Genomic DNA, 18,363 nt, shown 5'->3' on the forward strand with positions numbered 1-18,363 from the left:
ACGAATGGATATAAAAGGCAAACTTTCGATAGGAAACATTCTAATGCGAGATAATTTCTTTCCCCTTCCTTTTGTGGAATTGAACAGGGTTCCATGGAGAATGAAAAAACTGGTCCTTACAAAGTGTACTTTCCTGCATTTAAAAAATATATATCATTTAGACAGCAGATCCAGGAAGGTTACCAGGCATAGTCAAGTTTCTTCTATGGCTTTTTAAATCGCTGAGGTACTATGTGATCACCATCACTTCTGATATTTCTGCTTGACCGCTTCCCTACGAAAGCTACGCTCAACAGCGATCCTACTCAGCAGTCTATAAGGTAACAGAATCTGGGGAAACCGTCTTGAGGACGGCGGGCACAGACGCTTGACGCCCCGGCGTGCTATTAGGAAAAGGCAAAGCAACTGCTTTCAAACACTGCGCGCCTCCAGAAAAATGGAAGCTCCTCTGGGCAAACCAAAGGGAGTCCCCCAGTTTGCCCAATAGGTGTAGCAGCAAGATCCCGGGACCACGTGCACCAAGGTGGGCAGCGTGCAGGGGCAGTGGCGAGTGGTACAGAGCAGGCGGGGGACCCGGGGCTGCCGGCCCCCGAGCCAGTCCCCCGTCCCACATAAAGTGACACAGCCTGAGGATGCTCAGAAACGTCAGGATAGTGACACGCATGGCAAGAGGACGCAGAAAGGAAAGATGCTAAGGTTTGGAAACGAAGGCCATACATCTAAACACCTCTATTTGAATCTCTCAACTCGCCACACACATCAGGTAAAGCTGGACTTGTTCCGAGCCGAGATGGGCTAGAGAGACGCTTACTACTCCCGACGACTGGATAAATCACGCTGGCACAGCAAAGATCTGAAGACAGTATGGAGTCCAAGCACATCTTACCAAGGCCCTTTCTAAGTAGTAAACCAGCTACTGCAGGGTCTGTGTGATACTAATGCAGAAGACACTGGCCACAGTTGTATTATGGGTCAAGCAGTAACTCCTTTCCACTAATAATACTAGAGCTATGGTTTTAACTGCATAGTCTTTCAGAATCATGGGGGGTGGGGTGGGAAATGAGGACCAGCTCTTTTCCTGAAGGCCCAGGCTTCCTCCCAGCAGTCAGCTTCAGCGTGACGGCCCGATGCAGACAGCAGACGTGTCTGGCTCCTGCCTCAGCCTGTGACACTCCTCTCTTACTGCCACTGAGCAGACCAGTCACACATCCCCTAGATCCACAAACTCATCTTCTCGCTTGGCCAAGTCTTCTTCATCTCCCAGAGCTTTCCAGCCGCTGGTGGGCAGGACTGGCTTGGAGGAATGGCGCTGCAGCAGCGCAAAAGGGAACAAGGAGGACAGGCGGGCCGAGGTCCTCAGCAGCGAGGCGGCCTCTGCCTGGAGGGCCTCCTGGCTGTGGTGTCTCTCCTCGATTTTCTCCTGTAGGCGCTGGACTTCCTCCATCGTCTCCAAGAGTTTGCTCAGGGTGGCCACTCTGCCGCCACCCAGAATTTGGGCCTCTGGAATCCACCGCAAGTAGCGCTGGGCCCACACTTTGATCTCTGGCCCCTCGATGTGAGGCAGCAGTAGCCCGTGGTAGTTGGGGGGCTTGCTGCGCCAGCTGTCGTAGAACTCTCGGAAGTTGTCCTGCAGCTCCTCAGAGGAATTAATCAGTTTGCTAATTCTCTTGCCCAGAAGGTTTTTAATTAAGTGATCTGTTTCTTCCCTGAAAAATCCTCTTTTGGGAGATGATTTAGATTGGGTGAGTGGCAAAGAAAGTTGTCGTTGATGCTTTGAGAGAAAACACAAATAAAATTCTCTGGTTAGCCAGACAGCACGGTGACAGCTGTTCCCATCAAGGCAGAATCCTGCCTTAACCGAAGTCATGAGATATCAGAACTGCCCCGTGAACGTAAGTTCACTGCGACGCTATCACACGCAGAGAGAGAGCAGCGGCGGGCGGGTAGGGGATTCTTGTTTATGCCACAATGCACGTGTCAGATGCACACTGGGTGTATAAACAAATGGGTGAAACCAGGTGCGGGGCGTTAAGTACTCGTGAAGGACAAGCTTAAGGTAAGATAGGCTGATGATGATTTAGGGGAGTTTGGGGATAAGGCCTATTCATTTTTGAAAGGAGCAAAATGTTTCTTCTTTGAGAAATTTAGGGTGTTCGCTTTCACAATATTCTGAACACCACCTGTGAGGAAGTGGTGCCGACAACCTGAAGAGCCTGTCACTCCAATGAAATAACTTGTAGGCTTAACTTGTAGGCTACTGGGCATCCAGTGGGAGGTCAAGCCTAAGTCAAAAAGATTCCGGCCAAAGAGACAGACGGGAGCAAAAGAAACCTGAGGACTGGCTAAGCGGGCTGGATGTTCCTCTCTGATGAGCTGCATGGAGTAGAAAATGTGAGAGCATTTACACTTTTGCCCTCCTCGGTAACTCCACCTGCAGCCAAAGCAAGGTACTGTGTTTGGGGATGCACTGCGAAAGGGTTGTGAAGATGGTAAAGACGGTTACAAGGGACCCCTGGTGCCCAAAGGAGAAGGTAAAAATCTGAGGAGAAGCTGTTTCTCTCCAACTCTTTTGCCCCTGAGGTATCCAATTGAAATCAGAATAGATAAAAGTTTTATTCTGGGGTTAGCCTCCTAACTCTCTAACATGCTCCTGCCAGTGGTTCTTCCTTATAAAAAATATTTCCTTATTATGGAATGTAGAAAAACAATAAAAATACAAAGTAGAAAGCAAAACCGTTCACAATACCCCAAGTGAGAGATGACCAGGATTTTTGACTTTCCATCTGGGGGCAGGAGAGCCGAAGGCCAGGAGTCGGGGGCCAGCCTCTTCTCTCCAGTGATGCAGGTGGGTCAGGGGTCAGGGGAAGCAGGTGGAAGCTAAGAGCCACAGAGTGTTCACTGCCTGCTGGGTTCTGTGCTCAGCGCTTAACATGCAACCACTTACCCAGTTCTCAAAGTCACTATTACTGCCCCATTTTACAGACGAGAAAACTAAGGCACAGAGGTTAAGCAACTGCAAAGGCCCCAGCTACCAAGTGCCACACGTGGTTTCACGACCACAGTCTGGCTCCAGAGCCTGGACTCTTAACAGAGCTCTCCTTGTCTTGCAAGCCCCTCTCTGAAGCCGTAAGTGAACGGAGCATTCCAGACGGGCCAGGTGTGAACAGCACTGTGCCCCTAGAGCCTGGTCAAGGCCTAGGGCTGAGGCTTGGACCCCACACCTGAGTGGACCCCATGGTCACGAGTGGTAATTCCCAGAGCAGTGCATCGTGCTGGTCGGCCACGGCTCTTTGGTCTCTACAGAACTACTCCAAGGCCACCTGTCCACTCAACAAGAGGCCCCGAGCCTGACGCCCAGATGCCTCACCAAATGGCTTCACAGGTCCTCGTTGGCCCAGCGCCAGCTCTGCATTAGCTAGTACAAGCTGAGATGCCCCAACCCTGCAGCTTAAGTCTCTCCCACTGGCCAGCTCCTGGAACCTAGGTCCTCTGCTCCCATCTACAAGGAGAAGGGACACTTAGAACAACGGGGCCTGGGCAGAGAAATGGACTCTAGTCTTACCGGGTGGAGCTTTTATTTCCTCCCTTCCGTCTCTGAGGGCCTGGGGCAGCTCCGCAAACCTGACCGGGCGGGAAGTGTGTGTGCAGCCACCAGGGGGCACAGCACGCTGACAAAAACTGACCTCCGGCCAAACTGTTCTGGAGCGCAGGGCAGTTCTGGCCCAACAGACAGGAAAGAGGTTGAGCCAGGAGGGCAAACACCCAGCCTGGGCCTGAGGACCCTTGAAGGGCGAAGCATCAGCTCTAAGTTATCCAGCAGCTGTGCCTTCTGCGAGTGCTGGCTGTGGCTCACCTGGGTCCCCAAGCCCCTTGAGAACGGAGCCAGCTCCCACAGCAGGACGGGCTGGGCTCCCAGGAGCCCCGTGGGATGGCGGGATCAGAAGGATGGCGGTGGAGAAGGCAGTGACGCGCACCGACTTGTGACTGGCCACCCCGCTCTCCCTTTCATGGGGTCGGGAGGCTGGCAGGGGGTCCGGGTCAGGAGACTGAACGGGAAATGCCATGTAAATCACGCATCACCCAGGGAGCGTCGGGGTTAATAACTAGTAAGGTCAGGAACAAATATCTAAAGGGAGGCCCAAATAATTTGATGCCTGTCGTTTTCAGCCCAGGTCTGCAAACAACAGCCCGCGGGCCCAATCTGGCCTGGTGCCTGCTTTTGTAAATACTGGAACACAGCCAGGCCTGTCTGCTTACGGGGCGTCTGTGGCTGTTTTCGAGCTCCAACAGCATGCGGGAAGTTGTGCCAGAGACTTTGTGGCCCCTGACAGAACACGTTAGTCGCAAACACCATTGTTAGCGTGAAGAGAGGCCTGGCTATTAAAGATGTGAACCGGTACAGACGGCGTAGTAGAGCCCACGCCGTGATCGCCGTCCCCTCTACTCTACCAACCGCACGCGGGCAGGGGCGAGACGCTCGATTCCACGCAGCAGCCCCGGCGACACTCAGCTAATGGCTACGTCTCATCAGGACAGACGCTGGCCTGCTGAAGGCAAAGGATTCTCAGGGGCCCTGACAATCTGCCCGTCACGATCTCGACTCTGCAGACTGTGTCCGTGTAACTCTCATCCTTACAGACATGGGGATCTCTGCGCAGACCAAGGGGGTTAGACATATGCACATCTTACTTTGAAATGCGTTCCTTTCCGCTGGCCTTTGTCCAGTTTTGGCTTTTCCACGTAAAGAGGGTTTTTGAGCAACGTCTGGGCTTTGGGTTCGAACTGCACAGACCAATCCCACACGGTGAGGAGATTCAAAGGCTTGCTTTGTGCACCCTGGCCTTCCCGGCCCTGCCAAAACAAGCACAGGTCACGGCGCTTCCAGCGGGGCTGAGGAAAGCAAACACAGTGCTGGAGACGGGCCCCAGGAAGGCGCGCCCCGCCTGCCCTGAGAGCCAGCCTTCCAGTGGCTGCTCATTGCACTAATGGCTTTGCGCGGGGAGGGGCAGGACGCGCTGCTTCCAGCGGGCCACATGTCAGCCGCAGTCTCCCAGGACAGCACCCTTGTGAGGTCACTCCTAGTTTTCTAATTCACCTTTGGGGAAACTGAGGCTCAGAAAATGGAAGTGACCGCCTGAGGTCACGAAGCTGGTGAGCAGCGAGGCTGTGTGAGTGGAGCCTGGGGCTCTGTTTCCCACTCCCTGTGGGATATGGTAAAATCCCACTGGAGGGCCAGCTCCAGCAAACCCCGAGGCCCCCAGAGGGCTGGTCAGAGCACCGATGGCGCAGACTTAAGGCCCTGGGAGCGCGGCCTCAAGGGAGACTAAAGACGTTTAAGACGGAAAGTGAAAGCCTAGCTTCCCTGCTCTGCCACAGCTCTCTTCACAGTCACTCCAGGCATCGGGCAAGTGGAAGAGAAGGCATCTGACCTGTTCACAAAGACAACTTTTAATCTGCTTCATTCCTGGCTCTGACACTTGCTCCCGGCTCCAATATTTACCATGTGACCCGGGGCGAGTTACCCACTGTCTCAGTGCCTCAGCTCCTCAGGGATAATAATAATTCAGACCCACAGGGTGCTTGAGGATTGAATATCAATACCCGGAAAGCACTCAGAACAGGGCCCAGCATATAATCACTGTTACAAAATTATCATTTTTATCATCAATCTTCTTGCACCCTACCTGTGAGACATGGCTTCTTCAATACACAGGTTCCTAAGAGGGACTCTTACCATGTTTGTATCTTTTTGATGAGGCGAATTGAAGAAGAAGGTGCTAAAGATAGGTATGTACAGGCTATCTGACAAAACGGTCAGGTACGTCTCCGTGAACTCGAAGGCTGGGGGATGCTGATGCACCAGCTGCCAGACACAGTCTAAGAAGAGCAGGAACACGGGAACCTACGTAAAAATGAGATACATGTGACTGAGGGGCACCAGCAGTCCTGGGTTCGGGGCAGCCACCTCGACAGCTGGGGAATAACCTCTCCCGGGCACTATATTCTCTGGGAAACGCATTCCAGGCAATTCACATTCTCAACTCCATCCCATTCCCAGCGATAAATATGGTCAACTGAAACCACACACCCGTGGATTAACATCAGGACTTGGCAGGACCTCTCTGCGTGAAAGACATTCCTGAGATGATGTAAAAATCTCCTTGTCAATCAGCACTGACAGATGAGCACTTGCAACTGATCCTGGTAACAGGGAACACTAGCTCTGAACCTCAACAAATGAAAGGCTGTTCCCCACAGAAGAATTCCACTCTTCTCATTAGTAGCACTGTGTTACAAAGAAATACTACTCAATTACTTCAAATACTCTGGATACTCCCTTCTCCACACCCCTGACAATGAGGGCGCAAAAGAGAAAGAGGACGGGAGAGAAGCCAGAAGCAGCAAAAATGAGTCTCTAACATTTTTCACAAATGCACTTTTTTAAGCGATGGCCTCTTTTATTAGCTTCAGAGGCAAGCCCTCTAATAGTAGAGATGAGAGTTTTCGAGGGTGCCTTGTCATCCCCAACTGCTCCTCGTGCAATCACCAGTGACCCTGTCAGGTGGACAGGACAGGTCACGTCACGGTCTCTCCCTTCCCGAGCTTGGCCAAGGTCTCACACACAGCTCCTGAGAGGCGGGAGCTGGGAAGCCAGCTCTTTTTTCTTTTTTTTGCAGTACGCGGGCCTCTCCCCGTTGTGGCCTCTCCCATTGTGGAGCACAGGCTCCGGAAGCACAGGCTCAGCGGCCATGGCTCACGGGCCCAGCCGCTCCACGGCATGTGGGATCTTGCCAGACCGGGGCACAAACCCGTGTCCCCTGCATCAGGCAGGCGGACTCTCAACCACTGCGCCACCAGGGAAGCCCAGAAGCCAGCTCTTGAATCAAAGTCCAGTGCCGTGTCAATCACATCACAAAGTAGAACACCCAGTTTTCTATCAAAACTCCAGTATGTCAGTGTTGAGATGAAAAGAAAGGTCTACATGGGCAACTTTATTTCACACCTCGTTTTATGTTCAAGAGCATACTTAAATAGAGCATAAAATGTTTGGACCTCATTGTACACTCAGGGAAATGGACTCACAAAGTACGGGTGACTCCTCCCAGCACTGGGTAAACAGACCCGATCTGCTCTCGGGCTCTTGCCCCACTAGACACGGTGCCTGTCAGTCCCCCTTTTCTCAAGATATACAAACTATACGAGATATACAAAAGCACACTCTTCCCCACACAGTATCAGCTCTTTCTGCCCGTCATGTTATTTGAGTCCCATTAACCTTTCAAATTAGTATCTCAGAAACGCAAGGTCCTTTTCAAGACTGAAAGATGGTGATGTCCATTCAGCCCAATGGGACACGGATGAGTACAGAACAGTCCTGAAAGAAACTGCAGGCCTAGTGAGAGGGGGCTGGGTCTCCCAGGACACACCAAGCCCTTATGGGCAAGAGCCACGTCTCTGTTTCCACAGCCCCTGTGTCAAGCTGTCCAGCACCGCAGACAGACGTGCTTATTACCTGGGGTAAGAAAAACCACCAGTCGCCCTGCTAGCATACGTTACCTCTGCAGGTGATCTAATTAAAGTTCACCTGTTTTCATTTTTCTTTCCACAGTCGTTAATAATGCAGCCAAAGGAGTTTGCACCGCTGTAACCTAGACAAGTACACCCCAACCTGGGGGGCTCATTTTCATTAACTGAACTGTGACACTAACTCTCCAGCGCTTGAATTCGGAGGCCCAGATCTGCAGCTACCATGGCGAAGGCCCTGGTACTGGATAGCGTTCACATAACCCTGTGCTTTATTTTGAAAGGGTTTACTGCAAGGAAAATTTACTTTGCGTTATTATGTATTTTCTGTAGGAAACTTGTACCCTAAATGTTCATTTTTTTTTGCAAAGACTAAATTAACAGAAACTGTGGGAGTCTCTCTCACTGAGTTCATTTTTATTTAAGTTTTACAAATCAGTATTACTTCCACCATGAAATATAACAGCCCCCTGGGGTACACAATTTAGAAGAGAAGACTCTGAACACACCTGTTAATAAACACCCCTCTCCCCTGGGAAGAGTTTCAATAGTGTTTCAAGCATTGAAAGGCATCTAGCAGTGCACTGACCTCAGCCTTCCTGACAAGCCCCTAAAAGGCGAGCACTTTGCAGGCAGGAGCCCTCGGTCGGAAGACAGATGAACGAAGAGACGGGGCTCTGCTTCCCCATGGCTGCCGGGTCTGTGATGGGGACACTCACCTCCTCCTTGTCACTCTGACGTAGATGGTTGCAGCGGTCCAGGAAGCAGTGCCCGCCCACGATCCACTCCTTCTGGACAAGGCTCTGGAAACCGAACCTGGTTCGACAGTGGGGGTCCATCATCACTTGCACCAGAGAGGAAACGAGGCAGCAGAGGTCGGAAGCGTTCTCCTCTGGGGTGGAGGGAGGCCCAGCAGCAGCGCGGAGAGGAAGGAGGGTACCAAGTGTTAAAGAGCTGCAGAGGGCTCGCACAGGCAAGGTAACAGCAGGGGCCTCGACACCAGCGCCTCCCACTGACGGTCAAGCTCTAATTCTCCAAAGGCCAGGGCCAGTGGGGAAAAAAGGGTAATGTTTTCAGATTGAGAGACAAATAGCTTCTAGCCTGGCTGGCACTGGTTCCAGCACACACTGGCACTAAAGATGGATTTGTTACTTATGAATAAATGCAGCATGGCAAACCCACTGTCAGAACGCGGGGTCCAAATGTGCTACACGATGAGGGCACAATCATATACATCATGGCACTTGCTGGGCTCCACAGACCAAGTTCAAAACCCTTCCAGCTGGTGTGTCAGGGTCTCCATCACTGAACTCATTGTTCCAAGGCAAAACTGCTTCTCAGCCACCTTTCCTCCACTACCTCTGCTTCGGAGAAAGGGTAGCATTCCTGGATTGCACCAAAATGCTCTGATTCTCAGCTCTACGGCTCTTTCCATTTCTGTCTGGGAGCACAGAGGGGCCCGCTTCTTTCGCCTAGCCTAGAGGAAAAACTCTCCACAGTAAGTATAAGCCATGTGCCCACCCCTGGAGTGCACGGTACAAAACCCACACGATGAAAATTCTGCTCATATCCTGGTTCACCATACATGACTCATAGCAAATAAAAACATACATCTAGATCCGTGCATTTGTCTTAGAGTTTTAAGGTCCTAAAAGTCAAGGTCTACATCCCTGTGGTTTCTACTTTACACAAAGAAGTGCAACTCAAGGTGCTATTTTAAAATGTCCACGAGGACAATGGTGCTGGTAGCAGTGGGTTTAGAGAAACTTCAGAACAAATTCTACGTAGGGAGGTGTTTGCACTGTTAAACTCTCCTCCTGACCCCGGGGTCACGAGGCACTACAGAGCCACGCTTACACTGTGCTCCTACTTCTCCTCCAGGAAACAAGCCTAAACAATGGGAACACATGGGTTCAGAAGAAGCAGATTTTTATATGTCTTTCTTGTGCTATCACCTTCCAAAACAAGTTTCATTTTTTAAGAGAATCTTCCTTCTTGCGTGTGAAGGGTGTTAACAGTACACATGCGAGTCCTAGGAAGAGCAGCTAGAGAATGAGATTTCAGAGATACAACTCAGCAGTCCTTCCAGGAGTGTGGGAGAGCTCAGTCTCACCCGCTAAAGATCCCCATTTCATTTTACGCAACTCTGGGATTGGTGCAGTCTGGCCCTGGGTACTTGCACCTCTCAGCCCCCCAACCTTTATCCCTCCTTTTCACCAGTTACTCAATACTCTGTTCTGCTGTTGTTAATTAGATCTTTTTCAATAACACCCTTAGGCCTGCTCTCTCAAACTTCTAGAAGGCAGAGGCATAGAGCTCTGTACATGGGTGGTGCTCAGTGCATGTATTAACATTTAAGTCAGAAGGTACAGAAATCACAGGTGGACACATTTCCAGTCTGCTCACAGAAGCTAAATTCTAGCAGTCATGGAGAGTGTCAGAAAAATGATAAAAGCCTGAGGGTATGAAAGCATGAGACAGTCTACTTAATGTAAAGCATGGGGCTATAAGAAACTTTAAATATTCAAAACAGCAGATAATATTTTAGCTCAGATCTAACCAATTCCACCAACAATCTTTGTTGCATGAGGTTTACACTTCTTTTACACATTCTGGGTGTGTATATCCTGTCCACATGTACAGGAAGTTAAGTCCACGGAAGAAAAGGGAATCATGGTCCACACCAATCGTGGTGGCAACTGCATGAAGTTGTCAGATACAAAGATGTAAAAATAACAATGAAACCATCCATGGGTCTCTTCATACAAAAACGATCATCCAAAGATTTTAACTTTGAGTTAATATAAAACAAAACCTCAAAATATGAGGAAATGTGAGCTTTGGTAAAGACACCAAACAATTCCTTCTTGGGCTGCGAATAGGTCTGCCGAGTTCCAAGAGAAAGAATTTATTTTTAAACTATAACAATGAACTCCAAAGCAGAGCATTCCAAGGTCAGGGTAAAAAGAATGGGAAGGATTTCTACACCAGCTCATTCCTTCTACAAGACAATTCCACTTACATAAATCTCTATATACAGAAACAGAATCCCAAGTAAAGGAAAAAGGAAACCACCCTTTGTGCTTTAAATATATTACCTAAAAGAAGAACGTTCATGTTTTGCGCTTCTAGACATTCTATAATCTCTATTGCTTTTTTCAGGCAGCGTCTACATAGGAGAGAGGCAAGAAAAACAGATATTAGTTCCTGAGCTTAGTATCATGAATAAGAAATTTAGAGGCATCTGACATGATCTTCAGTTTTCTATCTCATTTACCGTTTCATGCTGAAGATCTCCAAAAAGAAACAAATTATCATTCATGCTATTCAGATACTGCAAGACACTCATCTGCTTATTAGAAACTTAAAAATTTCAGAAGGGATTTCCAAAATGGATACAAAAATGTTGCTACGTGATTCCTAAACTAGAAATACTTATTGCAAATTCGTATCTGAGTGTGGTGAGTCCCAGTAAGACCCAGAAACGCCCACATCTGGAGGCTGTGCTGCAGGTCCATTTTGTTAACTCAAGGTCATGGGCTAAATGTGTTGGTGTGGCTGGAAAGGCCCAGTGTGCCCTGAAACCCCTCTGTCTCTCTCGACGCAGCTCCGTTTGAGACTGTTGCCGCTGCCAGCAGCTCTGCCTTCTGCACTGGTAACCCTGCAGCAGTGGCGCCTCCCTGGGCTCTTCACCAGCTTAGGGACACTCACCTCTACCCACACCATGGAAGGAAAGGTCCTTTTATTTTATAACATTCATCACAATACTTGCAATTATATACTCAAATTAAGGACGTGCAGCAGGCTCCTCAAAACCTATTTGTTAAAAAGTTTTTGGAGGCCTGAGGCTCCTTTGCACAAACTCCCAGGCAGATGTGAGAGAGGATGCCGAGCTAGGTGGAAGGGAGGAGTCTTCTCTTCGGAGCTGTTCTCTCCCCTGCTCTCACCCTGTCATCATTTCTGTTTTGCGCCTCCCTTTGCCCTCTCCTCTACTTAAGGGCAACAGACAGAAGCTATTCAAAATGGGAAGTAGGAAAGGGAATAAAATTCTGTTCTCTCGGAATCTCTACTTAACTCCGAAATGAAAAATAACTAATTGGCATTAATGACAGTAAAAAAAAATTTTAATAGGTAAGAGACATATACGATACAGAATTCTTCTAAAAAGGTATTCAGTAAAAACTAAGCATCCGGGGAATTCCCTGGAGGTCTAGTGGTTAGGACTCCGCACTTTCACTGCAAGGGTGTGGGTTCCATCCCTGGTCTCGGCCAAAAACAAAAACAAACCCAGAAACTCAGCATCCCTCCCCTTCTCAATCCCCAGATTCCTCCCTGGGGGTGAGCGCTGCTGCTCATTTAGAACGCTGGGTTGCCACGTCCCCTTTTTTGTAGGCTTCCCATCCCTAGTCTATAGTCTAGGGAGCAGATCTCTGTATGGGCAGGTAGCATGTCTGTAAATTCTTATCAGATGTGCACAGAAATAATAAATAATGAATGTAAAATCCAGCTGAGCCCTGAACAGAATATGTGATCTAAGAATATTTAACCGTGAAATAGAAAACAGTTAAATTATTTGTCAGGTTGCTTTACTACTTTTTTAAAATTTCTGGCCGCGTTGGGTCTTCGTTGCTGAGCGTGGGCTTTCTCCAATTGCGGCGAGTGGGGGCTACTCTTTGCTGCGGTGCGCGGGCTTCTCACTGCAGTGGCTTCTCTTGTTGCAGAGCACGGGCTCTAGGCGCGCGGGCTTCAGTAGTTGTGGCTCGTGGGCTCTAGAGTGCAGGCTCAGTAGCTGTGGCGCATGGGCTTAGTCGCTCCGCGGCACGTGGGATCTTCTTGAACCCGTGTCCCCTGCATTGGCAGGCGGATTCTTAACCACTGCGCCACCAGGGAAGTCCTGCTCTACTACTTTGGCTTAGAGAACTGTGTAATTCATGAGCAAAACAACGTCTCGAAATACCTGATTATGTCAAGCCAGCTGCTACTTTCCAGCAGGGAAAACCATTTTATATCTGTGTCCCAAAATTCGGTACTATTATCTGAAAAAAAGAAAAAGAGTAAAGAAGTCAGGCACTGTTTGCTGCTGTGCCTCTGCTGTAAAACCTGTGCTGTTCAGAGGCGCTGCCCCAGACTAGGCTGAGAATCCAGCATTTCAAACCTTCAGCTGAAATTGTTTTTGAATTGTAAACCCCTGGAATGGTGTGGTAGTCAAAAATAGACTTTCATTGCTCAAGTAAAAAGTGCCCTACAATCTGTATACTAAGCCACAGTCCACCCTGTAACTCAACAAGGAGAGTAACATGCTTTAGGCAGACAGAGTCGACATCCAGCCTGCTGCTCTTAGAAGAGGAAGATGCAGCAGGCCACGTCCTAATGCCAAGGAGGCCTGAGGGAAGAGCTAGCTTCTGCTGGAATCCTAAACACACACGTTTACCTTGCACGCCAGACACAATCCTCCCAACCCACCTTGATACAGAAGCCCTGCATTTTACAGAAGTCTACTGCACATCAGAGCTGCAAACTCAAATCAATGAGAAGGCAGATACCCCTGCAAGTACTGGATGGTGAAATCAGAAGTGGAGAATCACAGTCCTGGATCAACTAGTGCAATTTCTTACTTCTCCGCCAGGTGTCTGCTTTTTGTAAACCTATTTTATAACACATAGCACAGTGTGTTCTAATTAGAGGTACACACTTGTTTCCCTTGGTGTCATATTCATCTTTATCTCCAATGCCTAGCATAGTTAGTGTGTATAATGGAAATTCAACAAATGTTGACTGAATCAATGAATAAATCCTAAATCAGACCACTAGGCTAAAAAGTCAAAGTTAGGAAAAGCTACCTATAAGTGTGACAAATCTCAGAGGGTAAACACTCATTCAAGAGTGAAGAGAATCAACAGGTGACTGACTTTGATTAAATCTGATTCAAGTTCTGAACTGTTCACACTGGCCAGCCTGGGCAGGGAAGTGGTGGTGGCTAGGATGGGCATATTTCATTTTCTACTTTGCACATTTCAGATTAACTGAATGTTTTTTACACTGTAAAAAAATATATATATATATGCTTAATCGGAAAAAAATTAAATATTTCCACTTGGTGAGGGAGGAGTCCATTTAATAAGCCACTAAGGGAAACAAACAGATGATTCACTTTACAAAATAGCCGGTGAATACAGGTGATTGCACAGTTCTACAACTTTTAAGGGAGAAGCTCAACGCTCACCACTGGGGAAGGAAGAGAGGAGGACGGTGGCTCTGTGTTCACTGCCCTGAGAAGGGGCAGTGGGGCAAGAGCCTGGAGCAAAATGGTGGCAGCAAGTGTATTGAGGGCAGCTGGCCCCGTGGTGACTGGTCCCTCCACTCCGTGACACCAGCCCTCACGGCCGGGAACCTCTGTGTACAGCCATGAGGAACCCAGGGGAATGGCACCAACTTTCACCTGGTCCACACGGCATGTCTTTCCCCATCGGACAGAAAGTTTTTGCTCGGCATTCTTCTCACCTATCAGAAACAGCTGTTTAAATTTAGAGTAGGCCGTCTGGATTTCCTGCAGGGATAGGAAGTTGCTTGACAGGTCTTCAGTTTTAACAATTTCATAGGGTGGCCTGTGGATGGTCTTATAAATTCTAGGTAACAAAAAGTAACAAGAGATTAGAAGAGCAGGCGTGAGTTAGAAAGAGTTCATTTTTCCTGAGCACTTCCTGGGCGCCCAGATCTGTGTGAAGAGCTCCCACTGAATCCTCCCCAACGAGGCAATTACTGCCTGCTGCCGCTCCCAGCCAGCAGAGGTGGGGATGCAGGAACAAGGGGCAGAGCCACCCGGCCCAAGATTACAAAGTTTATCACCTGAAAGAGCCAGGATTTGAACCAAGGCAATTTAACTCCAAAGTCTACTCCTTTTCTGTTTTTTATTCATCCAGTTTAGTTTTTTTTTTAAACTTTTAATTTTGAAAATTTTCAAACATGCAGAAAAGCAGAAAAGAATAACAGTGACGTATACCTTGACCTAGATTTGACAGCTGTCAACATTACAGAAATCATGCCACTTCCCCCTAAATGCTTCAGTGTGCATCTCTAAAAACAATGCAGCTGAGGTGTTCATGATTATGTTACACTGACTCCTTTCAAATTAAAGGCGACCACTCTAAACTGTATCCCCAGCACTAAGTGCTTTATCAGCAGGTAAACTGAAATGGACCAACTACCAAGAACTGTTCCCTGCTTCTCGGAAAACAAAAACTGAGCTAAATAAACGATAACAAAATGTACAACAGTACCGACCCATCCAAGAAGTTCTTTTGGATTTGTAAAACACCATCATCCTGTTCTTTGGGCAGTGCTGACATTTTCAAAAGGGCACATCCGCTGTGGCAGGACCAACACCATATCTGCAAAGGGGAATAAAGGTTTTCCAGATGTAATGTAAACCACCTAACAGAGGACAGGTAAGCTTAGCATTTGAATTCATACAGGGAAAGGTACACCTTCAATATGAAACAGCTGAATATATTCAACTTTGTTATGCCAAGGAATAAACATGTTATACTCATAATGAAAAAGGCTGATTTAGTCTTAAAGACAACAACAACAGAAACTCAGGTCTAGGTGGTCACACTCAGACTCACTTATAGTCTAACATACACCTTTTTTTTTGGCGGTACGCGGGCCTCTCACTGCTGGGGCCTCTCCCGTTGCGGAGCACAGGCTCCGGACGCACAGGCTCAGCGGCCATGGCTCACGGGCCCAGCCGCTCCGCGGCATGTGGGATCTTCCCGGACCGGGGCACGAACCCGTGTCCCCTGCACCGGCAGGCGGACTCTCAACCACTGCGCCACCAGGGAAGCCCTCACATACACCTTTTGACTTGGCTTTAGTGCTGGGAACCTGGATGATGATGATAAAAACGACAACATCATCATCATCATCATTATTAGGATTGTTAGGATAGAAGCTATCACTGGAGTGCAGCTCATTGTCTCAGGATTTTACACGAATTAAGTCATTTAATTCTCACAGTCACACTCTGAGACAGGTGTAAGTATTATCCCCACTAACGACAAGAAACTGAGGCTTGGAGAGACCGAATAACTTCCCCAAGTTGCAGTCAGTGCAGCAGTGACTTCTCAAGGCCGTGCTCCACTTGGATGGCCAAAAGGGGGCAGCTCCCGCCATTAGAGAAAGTCCACACAAGAAAGCATGGGAAGTTGGTTATTCAACATACATTGGTAAGAGACTTGTACATGCAAGGCACTGAATTAGGTTGTGAGAGGATGGAAAGAGGGCTAAGGTACTTTGTCTACCTTCAAGGTGCTTACATCCTAAAAGGGGAAATAAATTTGCAAATATAATAGGAAGTAGAATGTGGTAAACCACAGGAGAAGGGAATTTCAATGAACAACAAAGGGACGGCAACAGAGAAAGAAATCATATGAATGCCCGTAAGTGACAGATTCAAGTATTTAAGCATTTTTCTGGATACAGGGGGAGTTTCATTTGTTTACTCTGCTGTATAGGAACACAAGGAGATTAGAACTGACTTGGGGGCAAAGTAATCTGCCAGGAGAGCCTGGAATGGAGAAGAGGGGAAGATTGGTTGGGGCCGGGGAGTACGGCTGTGGATTTTGTGCCCCGTATAAAGGTCTGGTTAAGGGTTCAACGGTGGCGAAAGCCCAGCACTGCTCTGCTGACCAAGCCTTTGGGCCCTGGCTCAAAGGCAGACCAGGAGGATTTCAGCTGCCCAGAGAGGCCCCCTCTTGCCAGTCATCTGCACCGTACAGACCACACACTGGTGTGCCAGCAGCATCCTGGGCTGGAGATCAGAGATCAGCAAACCCAGGCGATATTCTGCACTACGCTTAGAAAGTCAGAAAGAGGAACGGGTTTGGGGTATCAGGGGAAGATGATGAATCAGTATTGGGTGTGCTGGGTGCCTAGGGCCCACAGGACATCTGTGTGAAGATCCTGAGGAGACTCCCAAGATGAGGATTATGACTTAGGAGAAGAAGGCAGGACTGCAGCTCTGGACACAGGAGCTGCCTGCCAGCTTCAGTGGAAGAGACGTGAGCCCACCCCGGAGCGAGGCCAGAGGGACGCAGAACTGCTTCCGGAGCTGCCCAAAGAGTACCGACTCTGTAAGCTCCTAACGAGACGGAAGTGTTGGAACAGTGAGACAAATCAGCGGGCCCCTTGCTTCTCTCTTACCCCCTTTTCCAACGTCCCGCCCAGGCACTCCTGCCCCCTGGTGGGTGCAGCTCCCTCTGAGGTGGGGGGGGGACACTCTTAGCCATGACTCGTGACACGTTCTAGGAAGTTAAGTGTTCTTAAGCCTTTTTATCTCCTCTCCTGGGGCAGAAAGAATCTGCTCTTGGTGAAATTCAACCACAGCTCATTTCCTATTTGGGGCTCAACTGTCACCTCCCAGCTGAGGCACAAAGGGACAATGCCCTTACATTCGCTGTTTGAAACAGTAAATAGAAAACAAGCAAAATTCTTGGTCAGAGAGAGACTTCTCACAGGAATTTAGCAAAAGACATATGTCTTCTCCTATTGTAATATGTACAATTTCTGTCTGAGAAAGAGCCACAGGGTTCTTAGTAAGAATGACTTGACAACACACAAGAATCAGTGTGATAATCCTGTTTATTTGGTAGATCATTTTTTTTTTTGGTCTTTTTTAAATTGAAGTATAGCTGATGTATCATATAAGTTACAGGTGTACGATATAGTGAGTCACAATTTTTAAAGCTTATACTCCATTTATAGTTACTATAAAACGTTGGCTATATTATCCATGGTGTTCAATATACCCTTGCAGCTTATTTTATACCTAATAGCTTGTACATCATTTGGTACATCTTAAGGTGTCTCTCTTAATAGAGCCAAAGAGCTTTAGGGGAACCTCTACAATTGGAGGCTAGAAAGCAGCGTAAGAAAGAAGGAAAGGAACCACTAAGGAGGTAAGAGGACCAAGACGGCATCGTGTTTCCAAAGCCAAGATAGGAATTTAAAAGGCAAAAAAGGTGGGGGGGGGTTCACCCAGAACTACAGAGACTGACGGTGTGGAGAACGGGGGCCACCCAGGCTCAGTGACTCTGAGCGTCAACAGCAGAGTGGGGGCGGGCAGAAGCCCTGCTGCAAGAGGAAAGGGGGTAGAGGCAAGCAGAGAGGATCAGTACAGTCCTGAAGTACAGGCAGTGCAGGCAAGGAGAACAAGCCCGCGCTCAACTGTTAAGGAAGGGCTTCTTCAGGTGAGGGAGACTTGAGAATGCCTTCAAGAGAGCAGAATCTCCGGAGATACACGCGGAAGGGGCAGAGCGACGGAAGACAAATCCAGGGCAGAGGAGATCAAGAGCCCGGGCAGAGGTCTGGGTCGGAGATGAAGGAGCACAGAGAGACCACAGGAGGAGGAGGGAGGTCTTGTCGCTCGCTCTCCAAGACCCCTCGGGACTAAGGGAAAGGTGGTCGATGACAGTAAGAGAGTTAAGGGTGGGATCGCCAACTTAAAGAGAATGACAAAATGGCTACCCTGGCCCCAGGGAAGAACGACACAGGAACCAGCGGGAGTTCACTGACAGGCTGCTGAGCAGAACAGGGGCCCAAGTGAAGCAAGGTAACAGTTTTCACGTATCCCATTAAAACGCTCTGCTGTTTGGTCTGAACAATCTGTAGCTATGTTCACTAGCTCCGCAGCAAAAGCATAAATACTCAGGACTGGAGTACGGCAGAGGGTCCAGGAGGCCACAGTCTCTAGAATGGCAGCAAGGGTATGACTGAAATCACAGATGATGCAGGTCTTCCCCGAACAGGAGTTAAGTGGAGGCAGGAAAGACCAGACTAGAT

General features: G+C 48.6%; 1 protein-coding gene across 3 annotated transcripts in view; it reads right to left on the reverse strand.

Moving 5' to 3' along the window:
• Window positions 1-1,201: 1,201 nt before the first annotated feature.
• The window catches only part of MTMR12 (myotubularin related protein 12), a 62,949-nt gene continuing 45,787 nt past the window's right edge, over window positions 1,202-18,363 (reverse strand). The window contains exons 9-16 of one of the 3 annotated variants that reach the window (XM_065874675.1): window positions 14,806-14,912; window positions 14,026-14,150; window positions 12,482-12,560; window positions 10,623-10,693; window positions 8,244-8,416; window positions 5,735-5,902; window positions 4,690-4,851; window positions 1,202-1,771 (exon numbers count right to left, since the gene is read on the reverse strand). In XM_065874675.1, the coding sequence (XP_065730747.1) occupies window positions 1,202-1,771; window positions 4,690-4,851; window positions 5,735-5,902; window positions 8,244-8,416; window positions 10,623-10,693; window positions 12,482-12,560; window positions 14,026-14,150; window positions 14,806-14,912 (1,455 nt within the window). The remainder of the gene's footprint in view (window positions 1,772-4,689; window positions 4,852-5,734; window positions 5,903-8,243; window positions 8,417-10,622; window positions 10,694-12,481; window positions 12,561-14,025; window positions 14,151-14,805; window positions 14,913-18,363) is intronic. The other 2 variants (XM_065874676.1, XM_065874677.1) reach the window with 2 other exon arrangements.

This window comes from Phocoena phocoena, chromosome 3 (assembly GCF_963924675.1).
Source record: "Phocoena phocoena chromosome 3, mPhoPho1.1, whole genome shotgun sequence".
NCBI classification, from domain to species: Eukaryota; Metazoa; Chordata; class Mammalia; order Artiodactyla; family Phocoenidae; genus Phocoena; species Phocoena phocoena.